The sequence below is a fragment of the Carcharodon carcharias genome, chromosome 7 (genome assembly GCF_017639515.1).
Source record: "Carcharodon carcharias isolate sCarCar2 chromosome 7, sCarCar2.pri, whole genome shotgun sequence".
Lineage (NCBI taxonomy): Eukaryota > Metazoa > Chordata > Chondrichthyes > Lamniformes > Lamnidae > Carcharodon > Carcharodon carcharias.
In genome coordinates, this window is record NC_054473.1 from 86,937,387 (window position 1) to 86,954,635 (window position 17,249).

Consider the following 17,249-nt stretch of genomic DNA (forward strand, 5'->3'; position numbering starts at 1 on the left):
CTCTCTGTGAACATCTCCGCCTCTTTATTTCACTTTACCTCTTAAAAATGCTCCTTAAAACCGACATCTCATCTGCCCAAAAAGCTTCTTATGTGGCTCGGTGTCAAACTTTGATTGCTGACACTCTTGTGAAGTATCTTGAAAAGTGCCTTTGAAATTGAGCCTTCAGAAGACTCGAAATGTTAACTTTGTTTCTCTCTCCACAGATGCTGCTAGATCTGCTGATTTTTTCAGAATTTTCTGTTTTTATTTCATATTAACATTGGGAAGTGTGTGTACTTGGGTCTCGCATTGGCTTTTTTAATTCATTCTTTGGATGCGGCTGTCGCTGGCTAGGCCAACATTTGTTGCCTATCCCGAATTGCCCTTGAGAAGGTGGTGGTGCGTGCCTTCTTGAACTGATGCAGCCTGTTTGGTGTCTCCTGTTGGGAGATGTGAGTACTACTGTCTCACTTAGGTGGTTGTGACTATTAGGGCTGAATTTTTGAAGGACGGCGGCGGTGAGACCTGAGGCAAACAAGCTTAGAATTTCTTGCTTTCGGTCAACATGTCGGTTTGCCAGTGAGGTCTCAGCACTGAATGGTTTTCCAAAAGCAAGTATTGGCTAACCAATAAAGGCATCTAAGGGACCTTTTCTCTGCTGTAGACCTCCATGACCTCAGCTCTCCTGCACCAATTTCTGGTCAGCAGGTGGGCCTCTGTGGTAGCTGAAACAGAGCCAGTGAGAGGAGGTGGCTTCTCAGCAGCAGACTGGGCATGTTGTGGGGGAGGGCAGTACTCCAGTTGGCTTTCTAAACCATCTGTAGTTGTGACTTCTAAATGACCATAGTTGCAGCTGCTGTCCACACTATAGAGGGGATCTCCCTCCACAATGGGGGTCTGGTGCCATGGATGTTTTCATTTTTAGTATTTTTGAACATGCTACATCTTGAGGCATCCACCTTGAAGCATCATCTCTCTCCCTTACATGCATTTTCAGGGAATTATACAAATGAAAATTGTTTTGTTGATTGGTTGCAATTGGTTATTGACCACTTGACTGTTTTGCATTTAGACTTTGAAAACACAATTGGTCTATGAATGGTTGATAAGTGGCTCCTGATTTGTCATCGGCCTGTGACTGGTTGATAAATGGCCAGCTGGTTTGATATTGGCTTGTGATTGGTTGATAACTGGCCTCCTGGTTTGTCATTGGCCTATGATTGGTTGATAAATGGCCAGCTGGTTTGATATTGGCCTGTGATTGGTTGATAAATGCCCAGCTGGATTAATATTGGCCTGCATTGTGAACACTTGATTTGTGCTGTTACTTGACCGGCTTGTCTTTTTCTCTTTTGCAGTTCAACGATGAAGCCAATCCTGTGGCTTGTTTCAAGCAGCTGGTCCAAGCCAATGTACGGAACAAGAAGGTTCTAAAAGATGCCGTGCAGGAGATGATTGCCCAGGGAGTCACAGATTACAAATCAGGATTCAATTATGCCTTTGATCAGCTACTCAACGTAAGCACAATGAAACAAAACAGAAAATGCTGGAAAAATTCAGCAGATCTGGCAGCATCTGTGGAGAGAGAAACAGAATTAAAGTTTTGAGTCCATATGACCCTTCTTCAGAGCTGAAGAGAAGTGGAAATGTGATGAAATGTACACTGTTTAAGTGGGGTGGAGCAGGTGGAGCTGGATAGAAGGCCAGCGATAGGTGGGGACAAAGGAGGGATTGACAAAAATGTCATGAACTAAAGGACAAAAGGAGTGTTATGGTAGTGGTAAGGGCTAAAAAAAGGTGCTGATAGTGGCATAAAGGTAAGAAAGCAGAATGTGACAATAGCAGAACAAGGGCGGTGGTGGGGAAAAAATAGGATAGAAAATGGGATTAATCAGGAGATAAAACCACAGATAAATGAATAAAAATAAGTGGATAAAAAATAAAAATGAATGTAGAAAAACATTCATTTTTATTTTTTATCCACATGTTTATATTTTTTTATTCATTTATTTGTGGTTTTATCCCCCCCATCCCATTTTCTATCCAATTTTTTTCCCATCACCACCACCCCCCTTTCCCCACCCCATTCCTTACAGGGCTATCTCTTACTTGTTCCATGTTGTTCTTTCACACAATGCTACCCTTGCTGTGCTATTATCACGTTCTGCTTTCTTACTTTTATGCCACTATCAGCATCTTTTTCAGCACTAACCAGTGCTCCCTTTGTCCTTTAGTTCATGACATCTTTATCAATCCCTCCTTTGTCCCCACCTATCGCTGGCCTTCTCTCCAGCTCCACCCCACTTAAACATTGTACATTTCATCACATTTCCACTTCTCTTCAGCTCTGAAGAAGGGTCATATGGACTCAAAACTTTAATTCTGTTTCTCTCTCCACAGATGCTGCCAGACCTGCTGAATTTTTCCAGCATCCACAGTATTGTGTTTTTATCTTATTAAGCACAATGAAACCTACCAATCACCCTGAGAATGGTCAGCTGATACTTTTTTAACTCACTGACTTGATTACAGGAGGAAAGCGTTGTCCTCCTTTAATCTTGAATTGTCGACTCGTTAATGGTTGGTTTTAGAGTAGTGATTAGTATTTAGCAGAAGAAACAGGTGTTGATCTGGGCCCTGCTGCAGTGCTTCACCATCTGCATCCCCTGCTTCCTCCATGTACATGACATTCCAACTGAGCATATTAATTTAGCTCTTCCACTTTTCTGAGTCAGTTCTCCTGTTGTTGCCATGAGTAATAAGATTCCAAATAAGAATAGAAACTGATTTTTTTATTTATTCTTTCATGCAATGTGGTTGACACTGGCAAGACCAACATTTTTTGCCCATCTCTAATTACCCTTGAACAGCACGGCTTGCTAGGCCATTTCAGAGGGCAGTCAGCATTATGAAACTAGCTTTCAATTCCACATTTATTTCTTGAATTTAAATCTCACCAGCTGCCAAGATGGGATTTGAATCCATGACCATAGGGCATTAGTCTGGACCTTTGGATTACTAAGCCACTGACAAATTGTGAAGAAAATGCAATTCAGCATTATCAGAAATGTTTGTAAATCTGGGGGTAGGCATTTGTCTGGATGATGGTACAAAATAGGCGATACTGGATTAGTCACCCATTCTACTCAGCCCCTGATATTCAGTTCTCTTGCCTATAACGTGTGGCTGATCCAATAGTTCCTGTTCTGTGCCATGTTCCAAGGCCAATTTCTGCCCCGATCTCTTAAAATAGAGTACTTAGTAGAGACATGCCAATTGGTTAAAGCGTGGTGTCAACTGGTTTTATTCCCGAGGTAATGGTATCATCTGCAGTGAGCATGAGCAAGTGTTGGGATAGGGAGTATGCAGGCTGCCTTTCACTCCCAAGGACCTAGATTCTTGGCTGGACTGCTGGTCCAAATTTTAACCATGAGAATTTGAACAATCCCTGACCAAGCCTAGTTGGTCCAAAACATGAAGATTTTCATAATTTGATGCTAATCATATGCCATGACACTAGAAGTAAAAGAGATCAAAAAAGATGTGACAATATTTTAGTAAGGTGGAGGGAGGGGAATAACTGATAAACTAATCAAACTTAGAGAGGATAATACCTCTGGCCTGGAAGGATTGTATAAGCAGTCAAAAAATGGATATTAGAGACATTATTAACATTTTAAAAATGAACAAATAGTGAATAGTACCAAGTACAGCACCTAATGTGATTCTTGCATTTAAAAAGGGAGTTCGTAGAAAGAACAGAAAGGCAATATAAAATAAAGGGTACAATTCTAAAGGGAGTGTAGGAGCAGAGGGACCTGAGTATAAATATGCATAAATCATTGAAGGTGGCAGGACAAATTGATGGCATGGTTAATAAAGCACACAGTATCCCTGGGCTTTATTAATAAAGGCATAGAGTACAAGAGCATGGAGGTTATGTTGAACTTGTATAAAACACTGGTTCAGCCTTAATCAGAGTATAGTTTCCAGTTTTGGGTGCCACACCTCAGGAGGAATGTGAAGGCATCAGAGGAAATGCAGAAAGGATTCACAAGAATGGTTCCAGGAATGAGAAACTTCAGTCATGAAGATAAATTGGAGAAGCTGGGACTGTTTTCCTTGGAGAAGGGAAGTTGAGAGTAGATTTGATCGACATATTCAAAACCATGAGGGGACTGGACAGAGGAGATAGGGAGAAATTGTACTGATAGGTGGAAGGATCGAGCACCATAGGACACGGATTTGAGGCAATTTCAAAGGAAGCAATGGCAACATGAGGAAAAACTTTCATGCAGTGAGTGGTTAGGATCTGGAATGTGCTGACTCGAGTGTGTGGTTGTGGCAAGTTCAGTCAAGGAATTCAAGAGGGAGTTGATTGTTATCTGAAAAGGAAGAATGTGCAGGGTTATGGGGAGAATGCGAGGAAGTGGCACTAGATAAATTGCGCCTTCGGAGAGCCACTACAAGCATGATGGGCTGAATGGCCTCCTGTGCTGTAACCATTCTGTGATTCTGAGACAAATCTAGGGAATGTTGTCTTCGGCTGCTCCATGATTTGAGGATGATGTCTACTCAGGGTCATGTGTTTCTGCCATGGGTCTTCATATGACTGAACAGGTTGATTCCCAACCCATAGATCTTCACACACGTAGGGCAGGGCATCCCACAAGGTTGTGGGATCCAGAGTGCAGAATTTTCTTCCTTTTCTTTCCTTCTCTGCTGCTGCTCTGTCTCATCATTAAGACGTTGTGACTCAAAGTGTGATGCAGCTTGATGGACAAGTTGGCGCCATTCTGAATGATTGGTAGCAAACTTCTTCCAGTCATTAAGGTCAATGCCTTTGTAGCATTTCCTTTGCCCTCCTCTAACGTTGGCATTTGAGAATTAAGAAAACAAAACCTGGTGGAGGAAGTGCTTTTTGGTCACTCAGACATAGTGTCCAACCCATTGAAATTGATTTTGCAGGAGTTTTGCCTGAATGCTACTGGAGCCGGCTTCAAGAAAGACACTAGCATTTGTTCGACAGCACAGGAGTGTGGTGATGACAATGGCTTTGTACACTAGGGGCAGAATTTTGCCCTTGGCGTGCGGAGGCGGGCAGGGACAGTCGGGATGCTGACCATGATCGGGCCCGGAAGGCAATTTCACGCTGGCCGGCCAATTAAGGCCTGCTCAGCGTGAAATACAAGCAGCAGCACTGAGTGCCGCCTGTCCGGGAGGTGGGGACGGAGGGGTGGGGGAGAGGAGGACGAGCTGGGCAAGTGCGACCTTCGCGCATGCACATAAGTGCATGCTACATAATCCCCCGAGGCAGAGAGCTGATCAGGGAGATGAAGATGTATGAAAAAATATAATTAAAAAAAGTAAAAATGTAATGAAATGTCCCCTCATGACTCTGTCACATGAACAGGGACGTTTTATTAATGAAAAAATAAATTTTTAATTTTTTTTATTTGCTTTTGGAAACTCAATCCTGCCTGTGGATGAGGTTTCCAAAAAAGTGCAAAGGGCGCTTGGCTTTTTCGCCTGCCCACCAAACATAAGATTGGATGGGCAGCAAAATATTCCTTTTAATTACCTTTTTAATGGCCTTAATAGGCCTTCTAATTGTTGGCGGGCGCGCTGCCAATTCCTACAGCGCCGCCTGCCCGCCGAGCTAAAAGTTTTACCCCAGGACTTTTGTTGAATTGTGTAGGTCTTGAGCTGTTGGAATGCTGCCTTCTTGACTTGCAACCTTGGGTTGTCTGTCAGGCAATGAAGGCTGCTCTTTTTTGTTCTAGGAGTTCACATATTTCAGCATTCCTTTCAGTTGGACTAGCCCTGGCGACAATGATGCCAATCTTCTGAGCACAGGAATCAGGTACAGCTGACTTTATTCAAAGAAGTTGATGATCTGTCCAGTTAGCGTCAGTCCCCTCCATGGGTGGAGTGATACAGGTATCACTTAGGTCTTTGACCCAAACAATAGCATAATCCAGGAGGTGCCGCCAGTGCTTTGATCTAGGATGCCTCCATGTTTTCTTTTAAATTTGTCCTTCTGGTGGAAGAGGTTATCTGTTATATTCAGGCAATGCTGAGCATACTTTGTAAGCAGGAGGACATCTTTTGTGTTTCTCCCAGTTGTTCCACTCCAGACATTGGATCCACAACAAACCCTGGCATTTAAGTCCCCCAGAAGAGTGATCTTTTTTTCTTTTGGAATGGCAGTGAGGACTTCAAGGCCAGAGTAGAACTTCTCTTTAACATCTTCATCGGAATCAAGGGTCACAGCATAAGTGCTGATGACAGTGGCTTATTGGTTACGACTGATCTGTCGGTGAAGTATTATGAGTCTTTTATTTATACAATTAAAGAATTCTGGCAGTGCTTTCAAGATCCTTTTCTGGATGGCAAAACCAATTCCGTGGACATGAGGCTTGCTCTCAGCCTTGCCTTTCTAGTAGAAGGTGTATCCCCCACTTGTTCCTTCAGTTGTCCCTCCCTAGGAAGATGGATCTCACTGAGGGTGACATGGTGGTGAAGTGGTAATGTCGCTGGAGTGGTAATCCAGAGACCCAGGCTAATGCTCTGGGTACATGTGTTCAAATCCTACCATGGCAGCTGATGGAATTTAAATTCAATTAATAAATCTGGAATATAAAGCTAGCCTCAGCAATGGTGATCATGAAACCCATTGTAAAAACCCATCTGGTTCATTAATGGCTTTTAGGAAAAGAAATCTGCCATCGTTACCTGGTCTGGTATCTGGTTACTCCAGACCCACAGCAATTTAATTGATTCTTAACTGTACTCTGAAATGACCTGGCAAGATCAGTTCAAAGGCAGTTAGGGATGGGCAACCAATGCTGGCCTTACCCAGCCTTGAAGTCCTTACTGGATGCCCACATCTCATAAAAGAATAAAGAAAAAAATCAATTTGGAGTCATGATACCAGGGAACGTATAGACCAATTAGCTGAATGTCAATGGTAGAAAAGATAATGGGATAAGATAGGATAAATATAAGTGAAAGATATAGTAGAAAACCATCTAGAAACTATGGATATAGTAAAGAGTAGTCAGCATGGTTTTCAGAAGGGAAGGTCATGTTTCATCAATCTTTGAAAAAGAAACAGAAAGACATGATAAGTAATGCAGTAGATGAATAAATTAGGATTTTCAAAAGATTTCAACAAGTTATCGCAAGGTAGACTCAAGATTAAGGTCAGAGTATGTAGACAAACAAACAACTGGATAGGAAGCTGGCTACAAAACAGAAAATAGAGAGGAGAGGTGAATGGTAGTTGCTCAGATTTCCAAAAGGCAGAAAGCAGTGCTGCACAAGGATCATGCTTTATCTGCTCTGGAAGTGTTTGATGAGACACTGTAGAAGATTTACTGTGCATCTAACCCCATGCTGTACACGTCATGGGAGTGTTCTTAGGACAGTGTGCAGAGGGAACTTCACTCAGTATCTTAGCCAGGCTGTGCCTACCCAGGGAGCATCTGCTAGAACAGAGTAGAGCGAGATTTACTCTGTATCTAACTCGTGCTGTACCTGCCATGGGAGCATTTGATGAAACAGAGGGAGCTTTACTCTGTACCTACCCCCATGCTGTATCTGTCCTGGGAATGTTTGATGGGGACAGTGTAGAGGGAACTTTACCCTGTACCTAACCCCATGCTGTAACTGCTATGGGGGTATTTAATGGAGACAGTGCAAGGGGAGCTTTACTCTGCATCTAACCCCATGCTGTACTTTTCTTATTCACTTGCGGGATGTGGACTTTGCTGGCTAGGCCAGCATTTATTGCCCATCCCTAATTGCCTTTGAGAAGGTGGTGGTGAGCTGCCTTCTTGAACCGCTGCAGTCCATGTGGTGTAGGCACACCCACAGTGCTGTTAGGAAGGGAGTTCCAGGATTTTGACCCAGAGGCTGTGAAGTGGCTTGGAGGGGAATATCCAGGTGGTGGCATTCCCATTCATCTGCTGCCCTTGTCCTTCTAGATGGTAGTTGTTGTGGGTTTGGAAGGTGCTGCCTAAGGAGCCTTGATGAGTTTCTGCAGTGCACCTTCTAGATGGTACACACTGCTGCCACTGTTAGTCAGTGGTGGACAGAGTGAATGTTTGTGGATGGGGTGACAATCAAGCGGGCTGCTTTGTCCTGGATGCTGTCAAGCTTCTTGAGTGTTGTTGGAGATACACTCATCCAGGCAAGTGGAGAATATTCCATTACACTCCTGACTTGTGCTTTTTAAATGGTGGACAGACTTTGGGGAGTCAGTAGGTGAGTTACTCGCCACAGGATTCCCATCCTCTGACCTGCTCTTGTAGCCGCAGTATTTATATGGCTAGTCCAGTTCAGTTTCTGGTCAATGGTAACCCCGAAGATGTTGATGGTGGGGGATCCAGCGATGGTAATGCCATTGAATGTCAAGGGGCAGTGATTAGATTCTTGGTGGAGATGGTCATTGCCTAGCACTTGCGTGGTGCGAATGTTACTTGCCACTTGTTAGCCAAAGCCTGGATATTGTCCAGGTCTTGCTGCATTTGGACATGGACTGCTTCAGTATCTGAGGAGTTGCAAATGGTGCTGAACATTGTGCAATCATTGGCGAACATCCCCAATGACCTTATGACAGAAAGAAAGTCATTGACGAAGCAGTTGAAGATGGTTAGGCCTAGGACACTACTCTGAGGAACTCCTGCAATGATGTCCTAGAACTGAGCTGATTGACCTCCAACAACCACAACCATCTTCCTTTGTGCTAGGTATGACTCCAAACAGCAGACAGTTTTCCCTGTGATTCCCATTGACTCCAGTTTTTCTAGGGCTCCTTGATGCCACACTCGGTCAAATGCTGCCTTGATGTCAAGGGCAATAACTCTCACCTCACCTCTGGAGTTCAGCTCTTTTGTTCATGTTTGAACCAAGGCTGTAATGAGGTCAGGAGCTGAGTGGCCTTGGTGCAAATCAAACATTGTCATTGAGCAGGTTATTGCTAAGCAAGTGTCCCTTGATAGCACTGTTGATGACACCTTTATGATCAAGAGTAGACTGATGGAGTGGTAATTGGCAGGGTTGGATTTGTCCTGCTTTCTGTGTACAGGGCATACCTAGGCAATTTTCCACATTGCCAGGTATATATATCAGTGTTGTAGCTGTACTGGAACAGCTTGGCTAGGGGCACAGCAAGTTCTGGAGCACAAGTCTTCAGCACTAATGCTGGAATATTGTCAGGTTCCATAGCCTTTGCAGTAGCCAGTGCCTTCAGCCATTTCTTGATATCACGTGGAATGAATCGACTTGACTGAAGACTGGCATCTGTGATGTTGGGAACCTTTAGAGGAGGCTGAAATGGATCATCCACTTGGTACTTCTGGCTGAAGGTTGTAGCAAATGCTTCAGCCTTATCTTTCGCACTGATATGCTGGGCTCCTCCATCATTGAGGATGGGGATATTTGTGGAATCCCCTCCTCCAGTTATTTTTGATCGTACACCACCATTCACGACTGGATGTGGCAGGACTACAGAGGCTTAGGTCTGATCTGTTGGTTGTGGAATCGTTTAGCTCTGTCTATCACTTGCTGCTTATGCTGTTTAGTATGTAAGTAGCCGTGTGTTATAGCTTCACCAGGTTGACACTTCTTCATTTTTAGGTATCCCTGGTGCTGCTTCTGACATGCCCTCCTGCACTCTTCATTGAACCAGGGTTCATCCCCTGGCTTGATGTTAATGGTAAGGTGGGGAATATGCTGGGCCATGATTGTGTTTGAGTACAATTCTGCTGCTACTGATGGTCCACAGCGCTTAATGGATGCCCAGTCTTGAGTTGCTAGATCTGTTTGAAATTTATCCCATTTAGCATGGCGATGGTGGCATACAACATGATGGAGGGTATCCTCAATGTGAACGCGGGGCTTCTTTTCCACAAGGACTGTGTGGTGGTCACTCCTATCGATAGTGTCATGGACAGAGGCATCTGCGGCAGGCAGGTTGGTGAGGATGAGGTCAAGTATGTTTTTCCCTCTTGTTGGTTCCCTCACCACCTGCCACAGACCCATTCTAGCAGCTATGTCTTGTAGGATTCGGCTAGTTTGGTCAGTAGTGGTGCTACCGAGGCAGTCTTGGTGATGGACATTGAAGTCCCTCACCCAGAGTACATTCTGTGCCCTTGCCACCTTCAGTGCTTCTTCCACGTAGTGTTCAACATGGAGAAGTACTGATTCATCAGCTGAGGGAGGGCAGTGCGTGGTAATCCGCAGGAGATTTCCTTGTCCATGTTTGACCTGATGCCATGAGACTTCATGGGGGCCAGAGTCAATTTTGTGAATTCCCAGGGCAACTCCCTCCCGACTGTATGTCACTCTCTGTTGGGACAGGACATACCCTGGGATGGTGATGGTGTTGTCTGGGACATTATCTGTAAGATACGATTCCATGACTATGATTATATCAGGCTGTTGCTTGACTGGTCTGGGAGACAGCTCTCCCAATTTTGGTACATATCCCAGATGTTTGTAAGGACGACTTTGCAGAGTTGACAGGGAAGGGTTTGCCATTGTTTCCGGTGCCTAGGTCGATGCTGGGTGGTCCATCCTGTCTTTTCAGTGGTTTGATACAACTGAGCGGCTTGCTAGGCTATTTCCCAGGGCTTTTAAGAATCAACCACATTGCCTGTAGGCCTGGAGTCACATGTAGGCCAGGCTAGGTATGGATGGCAGGTTTCCTTCCCTAAAGGGCATTAGTGAACTAGATGGGTTTTTATGACAATTGACAATGGTTTTGTGGTCATCATTCGACTTTTAATGCCAGACTTTTATTGAATTCAAATTCTACCATCTGCCATGGTGGTATTCAAACCCAGGTCTCCAGAGCATTATCCTGTGTCTCTAGATCACTAGTCCAGCAACAATACCACTTGGGGAGGAAAAAATGATAATTCACAAAACCTGGTTACAACATGCTGACTTCAGGGTTCATTAGAGAGAGATTGGCTGCGTACATATATCCTGCTCACCAATGCTCTGTACAGGTACAGCAAGACTCCCCTACTTTTATACTCCACCCATCTTGCAATGAAGGCCAACATTTGCTTTCCTAATTACTTGCTGTACCTGTATTTTTTTTTTGTCTGCCAATCACTATCTCAGGCAGGCTGATCAATATCACAGGATCACAGGAGGTCGATCAATATTACAGGGGGTCAGTCATTATCCAAGATGTCAATCAAGATCATAAAATCATAAGATCATTGCTGATCTGATTGTGGCCTTAACTCCACTCTCCTGCCTGGCCTCCATAACCCTTGATTCCCTTGTCAATCAAAAATCTGTCCAACTCACCCTTTAATATATTCCATAATTCAGCCTCCACTGCTCTGGGGAAGAGAATTCCAAACACTGACAACTCTCCAAGGGAAGAAATTCCTCCAAATCTCTATCTTATCTTTAAACTGCGCCATCATTCTAGATTCCCCCATGAGAGGAAACATCACCCCAGCATCAAGCCTGATCAGAAACTTATGTGTCAGCAGGATCACGTCTCATTCTTCTGAACTCCAATGACTTTAGGTCTAACCTGCTCAACCTTTCCTTATAGGACAAACCCCTTCACCCCAGGAATCAACCTAGTGAACCTTCTCTGAACTGCCTCCAATGCATGTATATCCCTCTTAAGTAAGGAGACTAGAATTGTACACAGTACTCTAGGTGCAATTCCTCCAATGCTCTGTACAGATGTAGCAAGACTTCCCTTCTTTTATACTCCATCCATCTTGCAATAAAGGCCAACATTCCATTTGCCTTCCTAATTACATGCTGTATCCATATTTTTTTTTTGTGATTCAGATACCAGGACAGCCAGATCTCTCTGTACTGCAACATTCTGCAATCTCTCTCCATTTAAATGTTCTGCTTTTCTATTCTTCCTGCCAAAATGGACAACTTAACGTTTTCCCACATTCCACTCCATCTGCTGAATTTTTATCCACTCATTTAACCTATCTATATCCCTTTGCAGACTCTTTCTATCATCTTCATAACTTTCTTTCCTGCCTACCTTTGTATCATCAGCAACTTTGGCTATGATACAGTTGGTCCTTTCATCTGAGTCATGAATGTAGATCATAAATAGTTGAGGCCCCAGTACTGATCCCTGTGGCACACCACTAGTTACAGTTTGCTGACCTGAAAATGGCCCATTTACCCCTACTCTCCTTTTCCTGTTAGTTGGTCAATTCTCTATCCATGCTAATTTATCACCCCCAACACCATGAGCTCTTATCTTGTGTAGTAACCTTTCATGTGGCGGCTTATCGAATGTCTTTTATAAATCCAAATATACTACATCTACTGGTTCCCCCTTATCCACCTTGCTTATTATATTTTCAAAGAACTTTAATAACTTTGTCAAACATGATTTCCCCTTCATACAATCAGGCAGAGTCAGCATGGTTTTATTATGATTTTCTAAATGCCCTGCTGGAGGTCTTGTGGTGCATTTGGTGGTGTCCCTGCCTCTGAGCCAGGAGCTTTGGGTTCAAATCCCACACCAGGACTTGATATCTAAGGAAGATGTATTCACAGCGCACCCAAACAGGTTGAGTATCAACTTGTAAATTCTTCCAACGTAGGCCAGTGTCAGGTGGTAAGAGCAGGAGGGATTCCTGGTCAACCACACGATGGAAAGAATTTGAAGCCTCTACCATCACTATCCATAGCTTCAGACTACAACATGTACATTATGCATATAAAAGTGCCTGGTGCCACAGCAACCTGGACTCTTGGGGATCAGGTTGCTGGATGTCCAGTGTGAAGCAGATGCCAACAGCACGTGGTTCAATCCGCATTCTGGCTAAGCTGGATTCAGGACCTGTCTCCTCCTACCTGTGGTGGAGGTCGTGACACTGTGGATTGGATTGGATTGGATCTGCCTTTGGGCAGAGAACTGAAGAAGAAATGCCCTGTTACTACCGCCTCAGTAATGAATTCTAGCATTTTCCCAGTGACAGATATTAGACTAACTGGCCTATAGTTTCCTACTTTCTGTCTCACAGGAGATTGGTCATTATCTCAGGGGGTCGATCAATATCACAGAGAGGGCGGGCTCAAGCATTATCACAGGGATCAATCAGTTTCACATAGGTTGATCAATATCACAGGGTCAATCTATATCACTGGGGTTCAATCATTATCACAGGGGATCTGTCAATATGACAGGGCCGATCACCATCACACGGGATCTATCAATAAATATCACAGGTTTGATCATTATCACGGGGCTGATCAATATCACAGAGTTGATCAATATCACAAAGGGTCAATCAGTATCATGAGAAAGGGTGAACCGGCATCAAAGTAGAAGACTGGGAAGAGGTGCAAACCATTAAATTTTATGTGCCGTTTTAAGATAAGAAACTGAATAACATAATACTATATCAAACTAGATATGCACAGGATGCTGGTGCATCACCAAATGTACTCCTTTTACTGACCCTGGTTAGGTTACTAAACTGCTTCCAGTGCTGCATCTAAACCTGAGGCGCAGTGCTCCGCTGCTCACACCCTCAACTACCTCCAACTTCAACTTCTTGGTGACAGCAACAGTTTCCTTTCTCCCATTGTTGGGGAAAATTATGCCCCTCCTGCTCCTGACTGGTCCCAGCAGTAAGTCAAGGAAAGCATCATTAACTTGAGTGCTGTCCCCAGTCATCCTGAATCCATTTTAAATACCCCTTCACATCACCTTGTGGGGAGACAGTGACGTAATGACATAATGGTAATGTCACTAGTAATCCAGGGCCCAAGCTAATACTCTTGGGACACAAGTTCAAATCCCACCATGGCAGCTGGTGGAATTTAAATTCAATTAATAAATCTGGAATTGAAAGCTAGACTCAGTAATGGTGACTATGAAACTATCAGCAGTTGGTGTAAAAACCCATCTGGTTCACTAATGTCCTTTGGGGAAGGAAATCTTCCATCCTTACCTGATCTGGCTGACATATGACTCCAGATCCACCTTAATGTGGTTGACTCTTAACTGCCCTCTGAAATGGCCCAACAAGCCACTCAGTTCAAGGCAATTAGGAATGGGCAACAAGTGCTGACCTTGCCAGTGATGCCCATATCCCATGAAAGAATCTTTAAAAACTGCCCCAAATTCCATATTTGCTTTGCCCCTTTAAACCGTTGACTTAAGATCAGATTGTGTGGGTGAGCATCATGCCCACTGCGAGATCCTGGAGATCCAAAAGCTGGAATGAAATTGTCATTATCAATCAACTTGAAACTGGAAATTTCATCCAACTCCATTTTCTTTCACTTTCCACGCACGTAACTCCCCCTCTCCCCATTCAATCCCACCCCTCCCCAGGTGAAAGCTCACTTTGGCCTCATAATCAGAGCCCATGGGACTGCTGAATTTGCAAGTTGCCCACCTGCTTTAGTCAGTGTCTTTGGAAGGAGTTGGGGAGAAGGATGAAAATAAATTACTTCTGTGACACTTCTCACTGAGACCCAATCATTGTTAGGAGAGTGAACATTCATAGCCAATCATTGTTAAGACAGTGAGCATTCAAAGCCAATCATTGTTAGGATGGTGAGCATTCAGAGCCAATCATTGCTAGGAAGAGTGAACATTGCTAGCCAATCACTGTTTGGACAACAACAAGATCTTATATTTATATAGTGCCTAGAATAAAAAAGTCTCAAGATGGGTCACAGGGATATTCTGAAACAAAATATGATACTGAGCCACATAAGAAGATATTATATCAAATAAATAAAAGCTTTGTCAGAGAGTTAGACTTTAAGGAGTGTTGTAAACAGGAGCATAGGCCTTAGGAGCGGGAGTTGGACATTGAAGAAGGAAGCGAGGTAGAGAGACGGACAGTTGTAGGGAGGTTGTTCCCTAGCTGAGGGTCCAGACAACTGAAGGAGTCAACCATGGAGTGATCAAACTTGGGGATGTACAACAGGTCACATTTAGAGGAGGGGAGATATCTCAGAGACTGTGGGGTTGGAGGAGATTACAGGGATAGGGTGGGCCAAGGACATAGAGGGATTTGAAAACAAGGATGAGAATTTTAAAATCAAGATTTTGCTTCACTGGGACCCAATGGGTACAGGGATGTTAGGGGAGGGGGACTTGCTGTGAGTTAAGATCCAGGCAGCAGAGTTTTGGGTGACATCAATAGAGTGTGGAACAACAGCCTGGAGTGTGTTGGAATGCTCGAGATTAGAGTTAACAAAGACATGAATGTGGGTTTCAGCAGCAGGTTAGCTGAGGCAATCCAAAGTTGTGTGATGGTGGAAATAGGCAGCATTAGTGATGAAGCAGATATAGAGTCTGAAACACATCTTGGGGTCAAATGTGACACCAATCGTGTCAACAGTTTGGCTTAGTCTCAGACAGTTGCCAGTTAGAGGGATAGAGTCAGTCACGAGGGAAGGAGTTTGCATCAATGACGTAAAACAATGACTTCAGTCTTTCCAATATTGAATTTGGCAGTGAATATTGAGAGCCAATTGCTGGTAGGGCAACAAGCCTTCACAGCTAATTATAGATATGATGTCAATCATTGATAAGCCAGTCTTCCGCATGATGATCATTCATAGCCAATCATCATCAGACACTAACTGCCTTCGATATATGTCTTCCCCAGACCACCACCATTCGAGCAAACTGTAATAAGATGATAATGATGTTCACAGATGGAGGAGAGGATCGAGCACAGGATGTCTTTGAGAGACACAATTGGCCCAATAAGACGGTGAGTAGGTGTACTTTGCTAGCATCATTCTTTACTCTCGCATCAAACTGCCACACCAGCAATGTGTCTGAGGTAGGGAACAGTAGTCTAATCCCAGTCTGAGATAGGAAGGAGCAGTCTGATCCCCGTGTGGGATAAGCAACAGCAGCCTGATAGCTGTGTGAGATAGGGAACAGCAGTATGATCCCAGTGTGCAATAGGGAAAAGCAGTCTGATCCCAGTTGAGAGGGAATAGCAGTCTGATCCCAGTGTGAGATAGGGAACAGCAGTCTGTTCCCAGTCTGAGATAGGGAACAGCAGTCTGACCCCAGTGTCAGTTAGGGAGCAGCAGTCTGATCCCAGTGTGGGATAGGGAACAGCAGTCTGATCCCAGTGTGAGACAGGGAACAGTAGTTTGATCCCAGTCTGACATTGGGAAAAGCAGTCTGATCCCAGTGTGACACAGGAAACAGCAGTCTGATCCCAATGTGGGATCGGGAACAGCAGTCTGATCCCAGTGTATGAAAGCGAAGAGCAGTCTGATCCCAGTGTGACACAGGAAACAGCAGTCTGACCCCGGTCTGAGATTGGGAAAAGCAGTTTGATCCGAGTGTGAGATAGGGAATAACAGTCTGATCCCAGTGTGATATAGGGAACAGCAGTCTGATCCCAGTAGGAGATAGGGAGCAGCAGTCTGATCTCAGTGTGAGATAGGGAACAGCAGTTTGATCCCTGCCAGAGATTGGGAAAAGTAGTCTGATCCGAGTGTGGGATAGTGAACAGCAATCTGTTCTCAGTGTGAGAAAGGCAGCACCAGTCTGATCCCAGTGTGTGAAGGTGAATAGCAGTCTGACCTCGGTCTGAGATTGGGAAAACCAGTTTGATCCCAGTCTGAGATAGGGAGCAGCAGTCTGATCCCAGTCTGAGATAGGGAACAGCAATGTGATCCCAGTCTGAGATATGGAAGAGCAGTCTGATCCCAGTGGGGGATAGGGAACAGCAGTCTGATCCCAGCCTGAGATTGGGAAAAGTAGTCTGATCCCAGTGGGACACAGGGAACAGCAGCCTGATCCCAGTGTGGGATAGGGAACAGCAGTCTGATTCCAGTCTGAGATTGGGAACAACAGTCTGATCCCTGTGTGGATTGGGGAACAGTAGTTTGAATCCAGTGTGAGATAGGCAGGAGCAGTGTGATCTCAGTGTAAGATAGGGAACAGCAGTCTGATCCCAGCATGAGATAGGGAGCAGCAGTCTGATCCCAGTGTGGAATAGGGAACAGCAGTCTGATCCCAGTGTGGAATAGGGAACAGCACTCTGATCCCAGTTTGGAATAGGGAACAGGAGTCTGATCACAGTGTGACACAGGGAGCAGCAGTCTGACCCCAGTGTGAGATACGGAGCAGCAGTCTGATCCCAGTGTAAGATAGAGAACAGCAGTATGTTCCGTGTGTGGGATTAGGAACAGCAGTCTGATCCCAGTGGCGGATAGGGAACAACAGTCTGATCCCAGCCTAAGATTTAGAAAAGTAG

The 17,249-nt window shown here is 44.4% G+C and overlaps 1 protein-coding gene across 1 annotated transcript in view; it reads left to right on the plus strand.

Annotated features, from left to right (window-relative positions):
* Positions 1 to 17,249, plus strand: part of cacna2d2a (calcium channel, voltage-dependent, alpha 2/delta subunit 2a) — a 758,554-nt gene that overhangs the window by 381,875 nt on the left and 359,430 nt on the right. The window contains exons 10-11 of the mRNA XM_041191642.1: positions 1,341 to 1,499; positions 15,633 to 15,740. Coding sequence (XP_041047576.1) covers positions 1,341 to 1,499; positions 15,633 to 15,740 — 267 coding nt within the window. The remainder of the gene's footprint in view (positions 1 to 1,340; positions 1,500 to 15,632; positions 15,741 to 17,249) is intronic.